We start from the raw sequence: 15,609 nt of genomic DNA, 5'->3' as shown, positions 1-15,609 counted from the left end.
GATTGGCTTTAACACAGGCAACTGAGTGGTCTAGATGAATGTACAGCACATATCACCATTGTCCATGATGCTTAGACCCTAGCATAGTATCTTCTAAATAACACACTCTGTGCTACAATCGGAGGCCCTGTTGAAGGTCATTAAAAAGGCTATGCTCTTTCAGTTACCATGTACCTTTCCAGGAGTTTCTAAGGGTATTAAAGGCTGATCATAGGTCCGAAATGGTTGCAGTGTTGTATATATCCTCCTCCTGTTTGTCTTACATGTGGTGACTTTCCAATCTGCCCCAGGGAGGTTTTTGTCAAGTTTGAGCTTTATGATGGGGCTAAGAATAAACCATATGTCTTTAGGTGAAGAGGGAGGAATCTGTTGGGTTAGCTTATGATTGACTATGGTTTTTATCTCTTGGCCCTGAATAATCTCATTGAATGCCAGTCACACCACATTTGGCAGTTGTGTTAGTTACTGAGGAGCAGGGTCCGTTGCGGAAGTGAAACAGAGTTTAATTTTATTGATATTTCTTTTTTTTCCCTTTTGATTTTTGTTTTTCATCAAAGAATTGTGAGATGTTTTCACAATTGTATGCTGAACTAACAAAAAGGGCAGAGTTTGTGGTCTGTTTTAGAATTTAACACTGCTGTTTTGTGTGGTGTTAAGTAGCATCAGTTTACGACTTAATAACAATGTCGATTTTGTTTTAAAGTGAGTTTGCATATACCTTTTCCATTCCTTGCAGAGATCTTCAAGGCCCGGAGACATTTGTATGTCCCATGAGAGTGTCTGTCCTCATTCAGGGCTTCAGTGTACAATGGAACTGATTAACATTACTTCATATTTTTCAGTTTCTTTTGGGCGAAATCATTCATCGTACCAGTTCTGGCATTACTGTAACATGTAAGACATTTTATAAGTCTTAAGTGAGTACATCCTAGAAAGGTCATATTGATGTGTTTACTGTCTGAGATTGTTTTGGATTTGTTGGTTATCCAGTCACCATTGCTTTGGAAAGTTGGAATGAATAAAATAATCAAAGTGTTATAACCGGTAGACTGGTACTGGGGTCTACACATCAAGAACACCCTGTCCTTTGTTATTAAAAGCTGGAGCAAACTTGAACAAATTTCCCCTTGTAGTATTTCAGGCACCCACAATTCTACATGATACTTCTAATAAAGGTGGGCAAGAACTAAGACACGCATGACCAGAAATGCAAGCACTGATTGCACTAAAACCGATGGTAAACAGTTTTCCCTTTGTGTAAATCAAAAACACTATGAACTGTGTTTATCGGAGTGCATTTGAAGATCTGATGCTAACTTGGCAGTACGCACCCCACCACCTTGATTGACGTGTCCTTTGGGAATAATGTTGTTGAGGAACCATTGCCTACACCTCCTTAGCACTACATCTTTATCTGATGGACTATGAAAGGCTTTTCAAGCACCCCAAGATGTATATGCTCCATATTGCTGATGATGAGCACAAACCAAAAAACTGTGACCAGAAATACAAGCCCTGGCTTTGCCAACACTCATGGCAAACACTTTTCTGGTTGTGAGTAATACAAAAACCCTATGAACTGCATCTGTCACAATATATTGGGAGATTTAGGGTTGACTATTTAGCAGTTCGTTCCCTCTCTCCCTCTCCCTCTCTCTGTGTCTCTCGCTCCATCTCTCTCTCCCTCTCTCCCTCTTCCCCTTCCAATTGGGGGTCTTAGTAAGTTCCTTTCTTGGATAAGTGCTTGGGACCAACACCCAGGAGTTAAATGATTGAAGGCACTCCATCAAAAGCCTATGATTTCTTTGGCTGGTATTGTCTCAAACTGAGTTTCCAACCAATTACTCATTGATCCTTGTTCAGTCATTAGTACAATTAAGTATAAACAACATTATCACTAGAGTGACACATCATGGCTGCCTTTCTCCATGCTCCTGTCTACGATCTTAATTGAACCTTTGATGGTTCAGTTTAAAAAACATTCTTATATAGATGACCTGCCCATGGGTATCTCCGGATTAACCAGTTTGCTTGTGAAACGATTTATTTGATATATCTTCTATTAATGTTTTGAGTGGTTAAGATGTGCCAATGTTTATTCACTTTGATGTAAGCACATATATCACAGCTGGATGGGGACACATAACCAGTTTATTTTTCTTTAGAACGTGGACATTATAGCAAATGGTTTTTATATATATACTCTTGCCTGTGGTTTTGCCAAATATTTAAAAAACTTGGATACATGAACCTCATAGTCGATTGACAATTGATTTGTATGATATGGCTGATTTCACAGTCTTCATCTTTTAGAATCATGCATAAAATATCAGGAAAGGCACTTTTCGTCAGTGTATTTCATGTGGCACAGACCGTCTCTCAGCTTAGAAGGGCACAACCCCATTTTAGGGGTGTGGAATAAAAAATTTAAAAAAGTAATAAATACCTACTTGTCCATGGCAAAGGTTGCTTCTTAAGACTACTTCTCCTGTGTAAAAAAAAAAAAAAAAAAAAAAAAAAAAAAAAAAAACTAATCTACTTGTCCCTTTGGTGCCATGTGGTGAAGAGACAAATTATGGTATCAATCTCATGGAAGAGCTCTGATAATAGTCTGAGTATGCCAGGGCTAGTACTATAGTAGAGCTTCAATACGAGCAATTTCAAGCCCTGCTATAGCAAATTCCTTATTCTGCCACCTTTCTGCTGATCTAAATACTGGGGCAGGAGGAAGCAGTAAGTAATAGGTCTAGGGCTCCAATGCCTTTAAATCTGTGTAAACTTACTAGCTTGCATGTTTTAAGGGTTTTCACCAGATTTTTTCTAATATTTTCCCATACTGAGAAAGGATGGATATTTACTCCTGACAATGGCAAAAGTAAACGTTCTTACAGGGTTGGGGAAAAATGTGGTTGGAAGGGAAGTGAACTTGTAAACACTCAGTACATTTTTGCATGAGCAAATCTACACGTGCATATGCTCATGCCAAAATACAGTTCACAAATCTTTTCGAGGGGTATGGTTCCTGGTCTACTTCTGTAAATTTTTGTGAATTTATGAAAGCCACTAATGCAAAGACATGGACCATTGGTGCACTTTTTTGACTTTCTTTAAGAATTGGGCCCCTAATTAGGCCTGACGTTAACCAAGACATTTTGTTTTTATTAAAATTCAGTTTCTCTATCCATTTATCCACTGGCTTCACTGTGAGTGATAGCATTCTGCTCTTCCACAAGGAGCATATTGACAAACACAGTAGTTTTGTTCATTGGCAGGAACTACTGCGGCAATGTGTGCTTATTGAGACCAAAAAACTTTTCTTGCTTTTTGCCAATGTTTGTTACACTGGCGAGGGCCTGGCAGCTCTCACGACAGTAAAGTGTTACAAAAGCTTTGTCAAAACAAGACAGGCATTGACAAAAACCAAAAGACAATGTCAGATCTGTTGTTTTTTCCAGTGCTGGTTTATTTTCATGTTTCCTATCATCTTCGTGAAAATGGTTACACTGATTTTCCATCATGAATATTTTTTTAAATACTAGCATGCATCAACACATGTAACTAAATAATGCTTCAAGGAAATGGTACCTAAGATTTCACAGCAATTTAGCAAACCATTTTTCTTCCTACTTGCATTTTTTCTGAACATTTTATTTTGAAAACAAATAATCATCAGACATGCATACAAGCTCATGCAAACATTTGCATCTAATCAGAGCATTCTGGTAGCATAATATGTAGACTCATATTGTTAAACTTTTTTAATGTGTACACTTTTTTTTTTTTTGTTTTGTTTTACTGGAACCACCATCAGTAGTGCAGTGTGACCTAAAACGTTTTATTTAGAGCGCTCACCATAATAAAGGCTTTCCATTAATGAACCATAAATACAAGTTCAGACAGCATTAACATATGGACACAAATATTACCTCAACTTCAGACAATTCCCTTATCTGTAAACTGGCAGCCTAAGGGTCTGTGCTGCAGGGGGTTAGGCCTACTTGCCCCAAGGACAAAATAAATATGAAAACTTGTCCTTGATCCCCAAAAATATGTCCTGGCCATCGGGCGTCAGAGCTTCCACACCTCTGACATTTTTTTTAAAATGATTTAAGAGTTAACTTCAGCGCTGCTATGCACTACAGCTGGGCAACTCCCATGGCGTCCTGAAGGCCTAGTTCAGTCTCACCTGACCTGATGGCTGCTGCAAGTGAAGGAGGACCACAGTGCGTCTTTGCGGGCTCTTGATGCTGGTGGACCACAACCTCTTGGGGTCTTTCCCATTGATGCTTCAGTACCACCAGAGTTTCAGGACGCCATGTGTTGGTGTTGGATGTTTTCTCTGCAGCTTCCTCTGCTGTTATTAAGTGTTACAATGAGCAGTGATCTCTTGGCAGGTCCCTCCTGGTTGTTCTTCTGTCAGGGATCCTTTTGGCACCATATTCCAAAACAACGGCCCTACACTTCAGTGTTCCACACCCGGCATACAGGAGTCACTTACTTCTTATAAAGCAACAGCAATGGCCTTAAATTCTAGGTGACCCTCTTCGCCAGCTTCCACAAGCAGGGGCTGATGCCCACAGTCTTGCACATGTTCTGATGGGGTGCTTCGCACTTCACTCACTGGGATCCACTCAACAGCATTCCCGCTGTGCCTTGCTCCCTCCAGGCGCTCTTCTCCTGAAAGGGTCAGTTGGTCTTGGCAGGCATGTAGGCAGACCCCTGGTTCTTCAGGCTCAGGCCAGGTAGTCTTGATGGACTCTTGCCCGTAAAGAAGACTAGCAGACCTTTGTCCCCAGTCCTGGTTACAGCAGCTAGAAGTATTTTTCAAACATGTGAGCAGCGCTGTTGAACACCTTGTGGGACTGACACTTTTTATAGTACATATCCAGGCACAGATTTGATTTCGTGTGTGGTCCTTTGTAGTTCATGATTTGAGAGTTTGCTCTTTGAAGTGCCTGTCGTTTGTCAAAGGGACAGCCTGCTGCAGCAGGAGGATCTGCAGGTCGTTTGACAGGCAGCATAGGCCAAGGGAGTAATCATGATCTGACTTGTCTTGTCAGCCTCCATTGAAATATGCCTCATAAAGGTTTAAAGCCTAAACCTTCCCCTCTATTATGACTCCCCTGATTCTACAGTGAAACCCTTATCAGACCCACCGTCTTGACTGACAATGAGCTCAGGGCCCAGCGAGCAATAACTCTTCCTTTTAATCAAAGAGACTTTTGATGTGCACAAATGGTGCTCTGCTCCCCTTCCTGCAGTGTGTGTGTGTGTGTGTGTGTGTGTGTGTGTGTGTGTGTGTGTGTGTGTGTTCCCACTCCAGCCCCCAGAAATGTCAGTATCTAGAAGCCCATGGTTTGATTTCCACCATTATGGAACTGCAAGTCATTCCCTTTGAGAGACTTCCACTTAGACCAGACTTGCCACACAGCGACAGTCAACTCTGGTATCAGGATCCAGCACAACTCACTTTTGAGATCTGGCACCTGAGGTCCTAGAGTTTGGGTATTTCAACCTTCCTCTGGAATGTATTACCAACCTCGGACGGCACGTGACCTACAACCTAAACCTTTTATGCAGCTAAATGGGAACAGTTTGTCCTTTACTGTATTACTAATTAATCTGAACCTTTAAATCCTGCAGTCCAAGAATTTCTTACCTAACTTCTACAGTTGCAAAAAGATGCATCGATCTGCCTATAGTTGTTACAGCCTACATGCTTTCTCCAATTCGTTTCATAGTAAGTAGCCTTCCTTGTTGGCATCACCTCATTTAGGTGCATTGGTGATCTGCAAGCTTTTACGATCCAATATCCCTGCATACAGGTCCATAAGGACAGGTAAGAACCCCAAAACTCCCTGTTTTCTTTCTGCAGTCTGATTATGTAGCCGAAAGAGCACTACATACATTAAGCTCTTAAATTAAATTCCCTTTCATTTCATAGACTGGAATACATAATCCTGCAAATCAGACCAGTTATGATCTCCTTTGCAAACCCTCACAAAAGACAGGTGTAGGAAGTTGGCTCTGTATGCACTATTTCAAAGTAAGGAATAGTATGCACAGAGTCCAAGGGTTCCCCTTAGAGGTAAGATAGTGGCAAAAAGAGATAATACTAATGCTCTATTTTGTGGTAGTGTGGTCGAGCAGTAGGCTTATCAAAGGAGTAGTGTTAAGCATTTGTTGTACATACACACAGGCAATAAATGAGGAACACACACTGAGACAAATCCAGCCAATAGGTTTTGTTATAGAAACATATATTTTCTTAGTTTATTTTAAGAACCACAGGTTCAAATTCTACATGTAATATCTCATTTGAAAGTGCAGGTAAGTACTTTAGGAACTTTGAATCATTACATTAGCATGTATACTTTTGACATAAAACACAATAAGCTGTTTTAAAAGTGGACACTTAGTGCAATTTTCACAGTTCCTGGGGGAGGTAAGGTAATGTTAGTTTTAACAGGTAAGTAAGTCACTTACAGGTTTCAGTTTTTGGTCCAAGGTAGCCCACCGTTGGGGGTTCAGAGCAACCCCAAAGTTACCACACCAGCAGCTCGGGGCCTGTCAGGTGCAGAGGTCAAAGAGGTGCCCAAAACACATAGGCTTCAATGGAGAGAAGGGGGTGCCCCGGTTCCGGTCTGCCAGCAGGTAAGTACCCGCGTCTTCGGAGGGCAGACCAGGGGGGCTTTGTAGGGCACCGGGGGGGACACCAGTCCACACAAAGTACACCCTCAGCAGCGCGGGGGCGGCCGGGTGCAGTGTGCAAACAAGCGTTGGGTTCTCTGTAGATTTCAATGAGAGATCAAGGGATCTCTTCAGCGGTGCAGGCAGGCAAGGGGGGGGGCTCCTCGGGGTAGCCACCACCTGGGCAAGGGTGAGGGCCTCCTGGGGGTCACTCCTGCACAGGAGTTCCGTTCCTTTAGGTGCTGGGGGCTGCGGGTGCAGGGTCTTTTCCAGCCGTCGGGAAAGGGAGTTCAGGCAGTCGCGGTCAGGGGGAGCCTCGGGATTCCCTCTGCAGGTGTCGCTGTGGGGGCTCAGGGGGGACAACTTTGGTTACTCACGGACTCTGAGTCGCCGGAGGGTCCTCCCTGAGGTGTTGGTTCTCCACCAGTCGAGTCGGGGTCGCCGGGTGCAGTGTTGCAAGTCTCACGGTTCTTGCGGGGAGTTGCAGGGGTCTTTAAATCTGCTCCTTGAAACAAAGTTGCAGTTCTTTTGGAGCAGTGCCGCTGTCCTCTGGAGTTTCTTGGTCTCTTGGAAGCAGGGCAGTCCTCTGAGGATTCAGAGGTCGCTGGTCCTGGAGAAAGCGTCGCTGGAGCAGGGTTCTTTACAAGGCAGGAGACAGGCCGGTAGGACTGGGGCCAAAGCAGTTGGTGTCTTCTTTCTTCTTCTGCAGGGGTTTTCAGCTCAGCAGTCTTCTTCTTCGGTAAGTTGCAGGAATCTAAATTCTTAGGTTCAGGGAAGCCCTTAAATACTAAATTTAAGGGCGTGTTTAGGTCTGGGGGGTTAGTGGCCAATGGCTACTAGCCCTGAGGGTGGGTACACCCTCTTTGTGCCTCCTCCCAAGGGGAGGGGGTCACATTCCTATCCCTATTGGGGGAATCCTCCTTCTACAAGATGGAGGATTTCTAAAAGTCAGTCACCTCAGCTCAGGACACCTTAGGGGCTGTCCTGACTGGCCAGTGACTCCTCCTTGTTTTTCTCATTATCTCTCCTGGACTTGCCGCCAAAAGTGGGGGCTGGGTCCAGGAGGCGGGCATCTCCACTAGCTGGAGTGCCCTGGGGCCTTGTAACACTAAGCTTGAGCCTTTGAAGCTCACTGCTAGGTGTTACAGTTCCTGCAGGGGGGAGGTGTGAAGCACCTCCACCCAGAGCAGGCTTTGTTTCTGTCCTCAGAGAGCACAAAGGCTCTCACCGCATGAGGTCAGACACTCGTCTCTCAGCAGCAGGCTGGCACAGACCATTCAGTCCTGCACTGAACAATTGGGTAAAATACAGGGGGCAGCTCTAAGATGCCCTCTGTGTGCATTTTTTAATAAATCCAACACTGGCATCAGTGTGGGTTTATTATTCTGAGAAGTTTGGTACTGAACGTCCCAGTATTCAGTGTAACCATTATGGAGCTGTGGAGTTTGTTTTTGATAGACTCCCAGCCCATATACTCTTATGGCTACCCTGCACTTACAATGTCTAAGGTTTTGCTTGGACACTGTAGGGGCATAGTGCTCATGCACCTATGCCCTCACCTGTGGTATAGTGCACCCTGCCTTAGGGCTGTAAGGCCTACTAGAGGGGTGACTTACCTATGCCACAGGCAGTGGGAGGTTGGCATGGCACCCTGAGGGGAGTGCCATGTCGACTTAGTAATTTTCTCCCCATCAGCGCACACAAGCTGACAAGCAGTGTGTCTGTGCTGAGTGAGGGGTCCCTAGGGTGGCATAAGACATGCTGCAGCCCTTAGAGACCTTCCCTGGCATCAGGGCCCTTGGTACCAGGGGTACCAGTTACAAGGGACTTACCTAGGTGCCAGGGTTGTGCCAATTGTGGAAACAATGGTACATTTTAGGTGAAAGAACACTAGTGCTGGGGCCTGGTTAGCAGGGTCCCAGCACACTTCTCAGTCAAGTCAGCATCAGTATCAGGCAAAAAGTGGGGGGTAACTGCAACAGGGAGCCATTTCTTTACAACAGGTCTTTTCCAGGAGCTGGCTTTGCCAGGTGGATAGTAAGAAGTTTTCAAACCTGTTACCTTAAGGCTAAAAGGGTTTTTCATGCCTCTTCTAGGGCACACATTAGTTGTAAGAAAAAAAAAAAAAGAGGCATTATTTTCTTCCTGAGCAAAACATGTTAGCCAGTATTTGTAAAGCAACCTCATGGTCTACCAAACTCGGCTTTAGTAAACCTTGTATGGACATAGTGGCCAGCAGCAAGCCTTAACATTAAGAACAATATCCCATTCATCTACATCATCCATCCTCTAGGCCTGGGGCTTGGAATGTACTGCATAGGCCTATGACAAGCTCATGTAGCTACAGCTGCACATGCTACAAATGGAAAATGCTACTTATCCTATGAGCATCTGTTTGTAGTGTTTTAGAGCTGTAGATTCCCATGCACCCATTCTCCTCCCCTGATCTGCGTGCAGTTCTGTAGATCTTGTTAATGTTTTCATTATATATTGCCTTAATAAACCATATTCTTCTATTCAGACGCCATACATCTTCACACCCGCTGTGAAAAATTAAGCTAACATGGAGTCTATGCCCGTATTCAATGTACACCAAGGGTAGTGTCACTGTGGCTCTTGAACTGAGAGACGTCTTCAAAGAAAAAAGCTTTCAAATGCACTATATGAACATATGCTTACTGGGTAAAAAAAAAGAAATGGTGCCAGACACAGATGTGATTTCAGACCCCCCACCAAAAAAATAAAATAACTGACCTAGTATGGTTGAAAACAAATATTAAAATGTTAAATTACTATAACTTGATAACTTGCACCTTCACCATACATAGTGCTGTCATCAATGTAATTTCACATTTTGCATTGATATCAGCCATGTCATGTGTGATATAATATGTGAGGTATAAGCTGTGCATGGCAAGGGCACGAGTTATAGTTACTTAAGTTAAATATAACTGGTGAATTTGTGTCTTTAAATGGAATGTTTTAACTGCTATTTTCACCTAACTGTAACTTAACATTAACATTTGTTTTTTCTGTGAATTACTAGGGTTTTACAAAATGTAAAGTAATATTTTATTACCATACCTAAATAGGCCTACCGTGTGTGGTGTGGGCTTTTCTCCTGCTGCTGCGGGCAAAGGCTATGCGCTGCATGGGATTGGCCACAAGTGTTGGCCTCGTCCCAGGCCCTGCACGCATTTGGCTAACCCCCTTAGGCTGCCATGACCCTATTGCTGGACAGTGCCCCAAAGCCCCAGCCTTTTTTTTTTTCCCATGGTGCCACAGTACTAACGTAGAATTACAAGGGGCTACACTGAGCCCGCATTAGTACCACAGTACAGCGACACAATGGAATGGAATTTTTTATTTTTTTTTATTTGACCCCACGGGGTGTTCCTCTATAACCACCTCCACAAGAGCCAGTGGGTCAGGATATCCATATTCTGCTCCCTTAATCCCTTTAAAAAAAAAAAATGTGTGTGTTTTCTGTGGTGATGATTGCAACTTTCTCCTCCTGTTGTTGCCAGTCAATCAGATCCCATGTTTTCATCTCAATACAGCTGTAGTACAGCGTCGGCCAACCATATTGCGTTTTCAGCTCGCAGTACTCCACAGAAGTACTGCGAAGGTACCACAACGCTAATTATATGTATATTTTGAACCAATACTACCAAAGGATTTACACCAAAGTACAAAAAGCTTGCTTTCTGGGTAACTATCTAGCTTTTTGCCAAATTTGGTGTAATTCTGTTCAGCTGTTTTGGCTTGTAGCGAGCGCTGTTCAGTTTTCTTATGAGAAACTGTATAAGGAAATTGTGTTTTGGGACCCAAACGCCACCAAAGTTGTTGGCAAGTAAAAAATCAGTTTCCCATGGATACCCGATCCTAACTATAACTACACAGTGATGGCCGCCACTCTGTGTGTGTGTTTTTGTGTGTATGTAAAATATATAGTAAATATCCAGATTTGCAGAGTTTAATATGTTAACTATTACCATTTGATGAATGTGGGGAAGGGCCATGAGTTGCAATAAGCGAAGCCTTATTACATTTTCACTTCTGTTTATATGGTTTATGTTATGACACTGTTTTATGTTTATTTGTTTAAAAACTATATTAACCAAAACTAGGATATGGGGGGTACATGTGTGCAGTAAACTAAACACCTCATAAAAGAGGTCTGTGATCATTAGGAGTTGTTTCCATTTGTAAAGCTATTGTACTTTGCTTATGAAAAGTTTGATGTACCGTGATAATAAACTGAAAGTTGTCATTTGCACTGAAAAGCATTTAATGTGCTTTAATTGTTACTGTTGTTTTAAATAACTTTATCGGTCCATATTTGGGTTTACCCCCATGGCATAAATTTACATACATGTACCTATTAGAACTTCATTAGTAGTGTTCTTAAAATGACACCACCAGTGATTTTATGTTGCTACTGTATTGTATTAACCTAGCTACTTAGTGATTGTACGAGGCACTGGAATGGAATTAGATCCCATCAACACGGTACCTCATCGCAGTACTCTGTTTTTTAAATTCTTGTTTGACTAGGTGTTAAAACTGCAGTTTTAGTTGGTGGAATGGCTCCACAGAAGCAGGAAAGAATTTTGAACCGCAGACCAGAAATTGTGATTGCAACGCCAGGACGGCTCTGGGAGCTAATTAAAGACAGGCACCCCCACCTTTCTAATCTTCGTCAGCTCAGGTGAGATCACTAATATTTCATCGAAATATGCTTCGATTTAGCTGACTAATGGCACTGTCAAATATTAGGCCTATTCACTTTCTAATTAAACAAAAGTGACCATGATGTCAGCTGTTGGATGCCATTGTCTTTCATCCAAATATAATGGAAGGTTATTCCTTTCTCTTTCTTACATTTCAAAGGCTACATTTGTTTGCATATTTTGCTGCATTTTGCATGTGCCTTTCTTTGTGTTTATACCTATCCAGTTTTCATTACGTCATGCTACTGTTTATTGCTTGCTTTTTTGGCATCAGTTAAATACCTTTTTTCATCAACTAGAAGATGTGTTGGTTATGCCACTTTCCGCTATTACTTCATAGGCATATTTTCAGGTAGACTAGGCCAGATTCTCAGTTTCTTCTTGTATATAGACTGGATAGCTAAGTGTCTGGCTCGTCAGGAGGGCACATCACGTGGAGCCGCACATGCAAGGCTTGCTGCTGGTATGTTTTGATGATATCCCTGCACATTTTGCCAGAGTACTGGCTGGATTATCAGTGGTAAATGTGAAAAATATAGTACCCTTAAGAGATCAGACTATTGGTGAATAGGAAGTGCTTATTTCAGCCTTGTGCTTTTTTTAACATTGCATGTGGCTATAGGGGAGATCAGAAGGATCTAAAAGAAGTCTTGTGATGGCAAACATTTATGTGTATCTTCAAGGGAAGTTTAAAACAATGTCCTAAGCTAAGTCTCTAAGGCTGCCCTGCCCCTAGTCTGAAAATGGTTAGATAAGTTGTCTTGAGTTACTGCATTGGAGGGAGAATATTAACCTCCGCTGCACCAGGGTGATTGGTTCTGTAAATTTCAGTTCCTGTACTTTACTCAGGAATTTCCTGACAGGATAGCAACCCTTGGGACAAATCGTAGTTCCTTTAGGCAGTGTAATTAGGGACCCTGTTGCATATTAAAAAAACAACTTATTTTAGGTTTCCAGTAAGGGACTGAGACATGTTGACGTGCTCCAAGGATGTTAACCAGCTGTCATCTAGAATACATCTGTAAATCAGCCACGATGTAGCTTTGCTCTTTAGTTTTTTGGTCCCTTTATTTTCTTTTTTTCCCATCATGAGTCCATTTGTTCTTAGTTTTCAAAAGCTTGTGCTTCCACTGATAGAGTTCACGTATCTATCATAGCAAACAGATACAAATGAGGAGCAGGCCCTATGAAGAAGCATTTTACCCCTTTTAGTTGGTGAGGTCTCTGCATAATTTTGTATGGGACAGAGAACACTTTGCATCCTAATATCACTTGGGATTTTGAGAACACTAGGTCACTCTCTTAAGTGTGTAAATGCATATAGTTTCTTCAAAATTAGGTTCACGTCTCTGCCTAGGTACTTTTGGTTGTGGGCCGATAGAGACTAAATTTGGAGCAGGTCGGAATGATTTGTGTGTTCATTTAGCTTAAGTTTGGCAATTAAAGTACACTAGGATTTTTGATGCTGATTGAAGTGGTAAGTTTATGCATCTAGTGTTTGTGATTTTCTGGGACGTTGGGAAAATAGCTGTGTTTCTTGAAAAGGCATGGTGCCTCGCGTATACCTCATTGACAACAAGGTGGAAGCTGGGGTGACTCCACAATATTTATTTACCTGATGCCTTCATCTCGGAGACTAATCAGGAGCCCTGTGAATCCCTGCAACACTATTGTAATTGCTTTGTATTGTCTCTTACTACTCTAAGACCATCTGACATCCCAGTACAGATGGTATTACATTGTATAGATCTCATATTAATTGACTGCAGTAAGATTGATGTTTTTTGTTTTAGCTGAAAACCAGAAATTGATTTTTTTTTACACCACTAATTCTGGTGGTCCTTTTATGGTTTAAGTGTAGGCGAGCACAGAAGGCACACCATTCATCTCCAAAATGAAGTGGAGTACAGGAGATGTCTGGATTTACTAGTTCTTTATTCATTCCAATTTTGACTCCAGAAGTTTTACAGTATTTGTATTGTGTGCATGCTGTTGAAGTAGCTCACGGAGAGAAAGGGGTGGGAGGGTGCAATGGGGTTGGTGTGGCAGAGATGGCAGAGTAGCTGGACATGGTCTGCTTGAACTCCCTCCCTGCCTGATCCTTTTAAACATTTTTTCCATGCCTGTCCCACAGTGAATACACCCATGAACCTCTGTCGAGCCCACAGGACCTGCTGGAGTGGCATTGACTCAGCGCGTCTATGTGGCCTGGGGATGGTGCTAGGTGGCACTGCTTGCTGCGGTGGAGTGAGGTTCGAGACGAGCTCCGGCAAGTCTGTGGTCTGGGGGAGAGTTTCATGAGGCACTAAAGCGGAAACACCAACTATGACATCTAGGGCAAGCAGAGACTCCCAAACTGTGGAACCTCCAGCCTGGCTGGCAGTGAGGAGTGTGGCCCCAAGCATGGTGCCTTGCCCTGCAGCTCACAAAACCGCAGTGTGCTGCAGGGCCCATTGGACTCAGAGACCTGGCAGATATCGATGAATCGCAACTGTGAGGGCAGTGGTCGATGAGAGCCTAATCTGAAATGGGGTAATTGCTGCGAGGATCCTATTTGTGCTGGAGGAGTGGTGTCTGTCTCAGTCTAACGCGCCTTGGGCCTTGGCCTCTGGAGGTGGCATGGTGGTCAGGAGTCTTATTTGTGGCCTCCCTGGTTCCCCCTCTTTGTCATCTGCTCGGCACTTGGCTTACTGGGTTGCTACACTCCCTGAAATACAGCTGTGGGGTCCCCTGTACAGTTATCAGCCATTTTAGTAGAAATTAATGACAGCTGTGCGTCCTTACTGTGCACAGGGGAGGGAGGCCTGCATGTGCACGTGTTCCTAGGGGAGTGATCACCATGACTGCTACTGTAGAGGCAACCTAGAAACACCCTAATTCCAACTGCACTCTTGTGTTGATAATATTACCCGGGGAACTTTGAGGAAGCTGGCGCCTCCCACTTAATGCTGCAGGTGGGATCTGACCTTTTTTTCAAGACTGCTCATGTAGCAACTCTGGAGCTCGGTGAGCAGACAGGGAAGACTCCTCTTCCACCCACAAAGAAATCCATCTACACCGGCATCCTGATCTACTTGGACCAACCCCTAAAGTTGCCCGGCAAGTGATTGTGACTTGGGTATGGCTCACTCTTGCTGCCACCAAGCCGGCATATCCTTGATGAAGTAGAAACCCTTGGGGGACCCTCCGTACGTTTAAAACAGAGGTATGTGACAAAATCTGCCACATTTTCAATAAGGGACTGGCGGACATCCATTCAGACCTGGGGGCAAAACTGTCCAAGAAGTCCAACACAGAACAAGGGAACTGGGCAATATTGGAGTCAAGAACTACTCATGTATTGTCTTTCAGGATATTACAGGCAACCCTCTAACGCCGAGTCAGATTTAAAGCAATCACTAAAATCTCTGTGACAATGGTGTTTGGTAGAGATGGGTTTACTCCTTTGGTCTTTCTTTTGACCTAAGGAATAGACAGCATTTGGTCACTGATATCACACAGGTAGCTCGGTTGTTTGGCCTGCCCATCCTAGATGATGCTAAGAATTTCTATGATGCGGACAAAACCTCTGTTCACAGCTTGGAAGAACTGACTAGTCAGGTTTGAGCTGCCCAAGGCACCGCAATGTTTTGCCATAGACCTCATGGGATCAAGAACCGCTCCAGTCATGATCTGGTAAATGCCCCAAATTCCAGTTGGACAATATATATATGCATATGTATGTATGTGTATGTGTATGTGTATGTATGTGTGTGGGTGTGTGTGTGTATGTGTGTATATATATGTGTATATATGTGTGTGTGTGTGTATATATATATATATATATATATATATATATATATATATATATATATATATAATCAACATTGACTTGTGATTGCCTGATAGATCACCTTCGACTGCACTGTGAGGCCTCCACCAGGACTAGCGATGTGGCCTTCAGAGACACAGTAACTGTATTACATCTTTGAACATCAGACCCAGTTGGGATGTAGGAAGACCAGGGCTGAACCCCGGGTCGTGCTTGTGACACCGAGTAGGGATGTGTCCAGCCTTGCAAACATAGTTGACAGAGAAGGGTCTTTTTTCACCTCCTAACTGAAGACTGGTTGTATCCTGCTTTGGCTCTGAATATTGTATTCCAGGGCGACTTTCTGTCCCCTCCTTATTTGCCATTGTTTTTAGT

At 43.2% G+C, this 15,609-nt stretch overlaps 1 protein-coding gene across 1 annotated transcript in view; it reads left to right on the top strand.

Moving 5' to 3' along the window:
- Positions 1-15,609, top strand: part of DDX24 (DEAD-box helicase 24) — a 212,536-nt gene that overhangs the window by 42,095 nt on the left and 154,832 nt on the right. Inside the window, exon 4 of the mRNA XM_069208236.1 lies at positions 11,248-11,401. Within this exon, the coding sequence (XP_069064337.1) occupies positions 11,248-11,401 (154 nt within the window). The remainder of the gene's footprint in view (positions 1-11,247; positions 11,402-15,609) is intronic.

The sequence above is a fragment of the Pleurodeles waltl genome, chromosome 9, assembly GCF_031143425.1.
Source record: "Pleurodeles waltl isolate 20211129_DDA chromosome 9, aPleWal1.hap1.20221129, whole genome shotgun sequence".
In the NCBI taxonomy this organism is placed as follows: domain Eukaryota; kingdom Metazoa; phylum Chordata; class Amphibia; order Caudata; family Salamandridae; genus Pleurodeles; species Pleurodeles waltl.
Note: the sequence above shows the minus strand (reverse complement) of the source record. Positions and strands in the feature narration are given on the sequence as shown.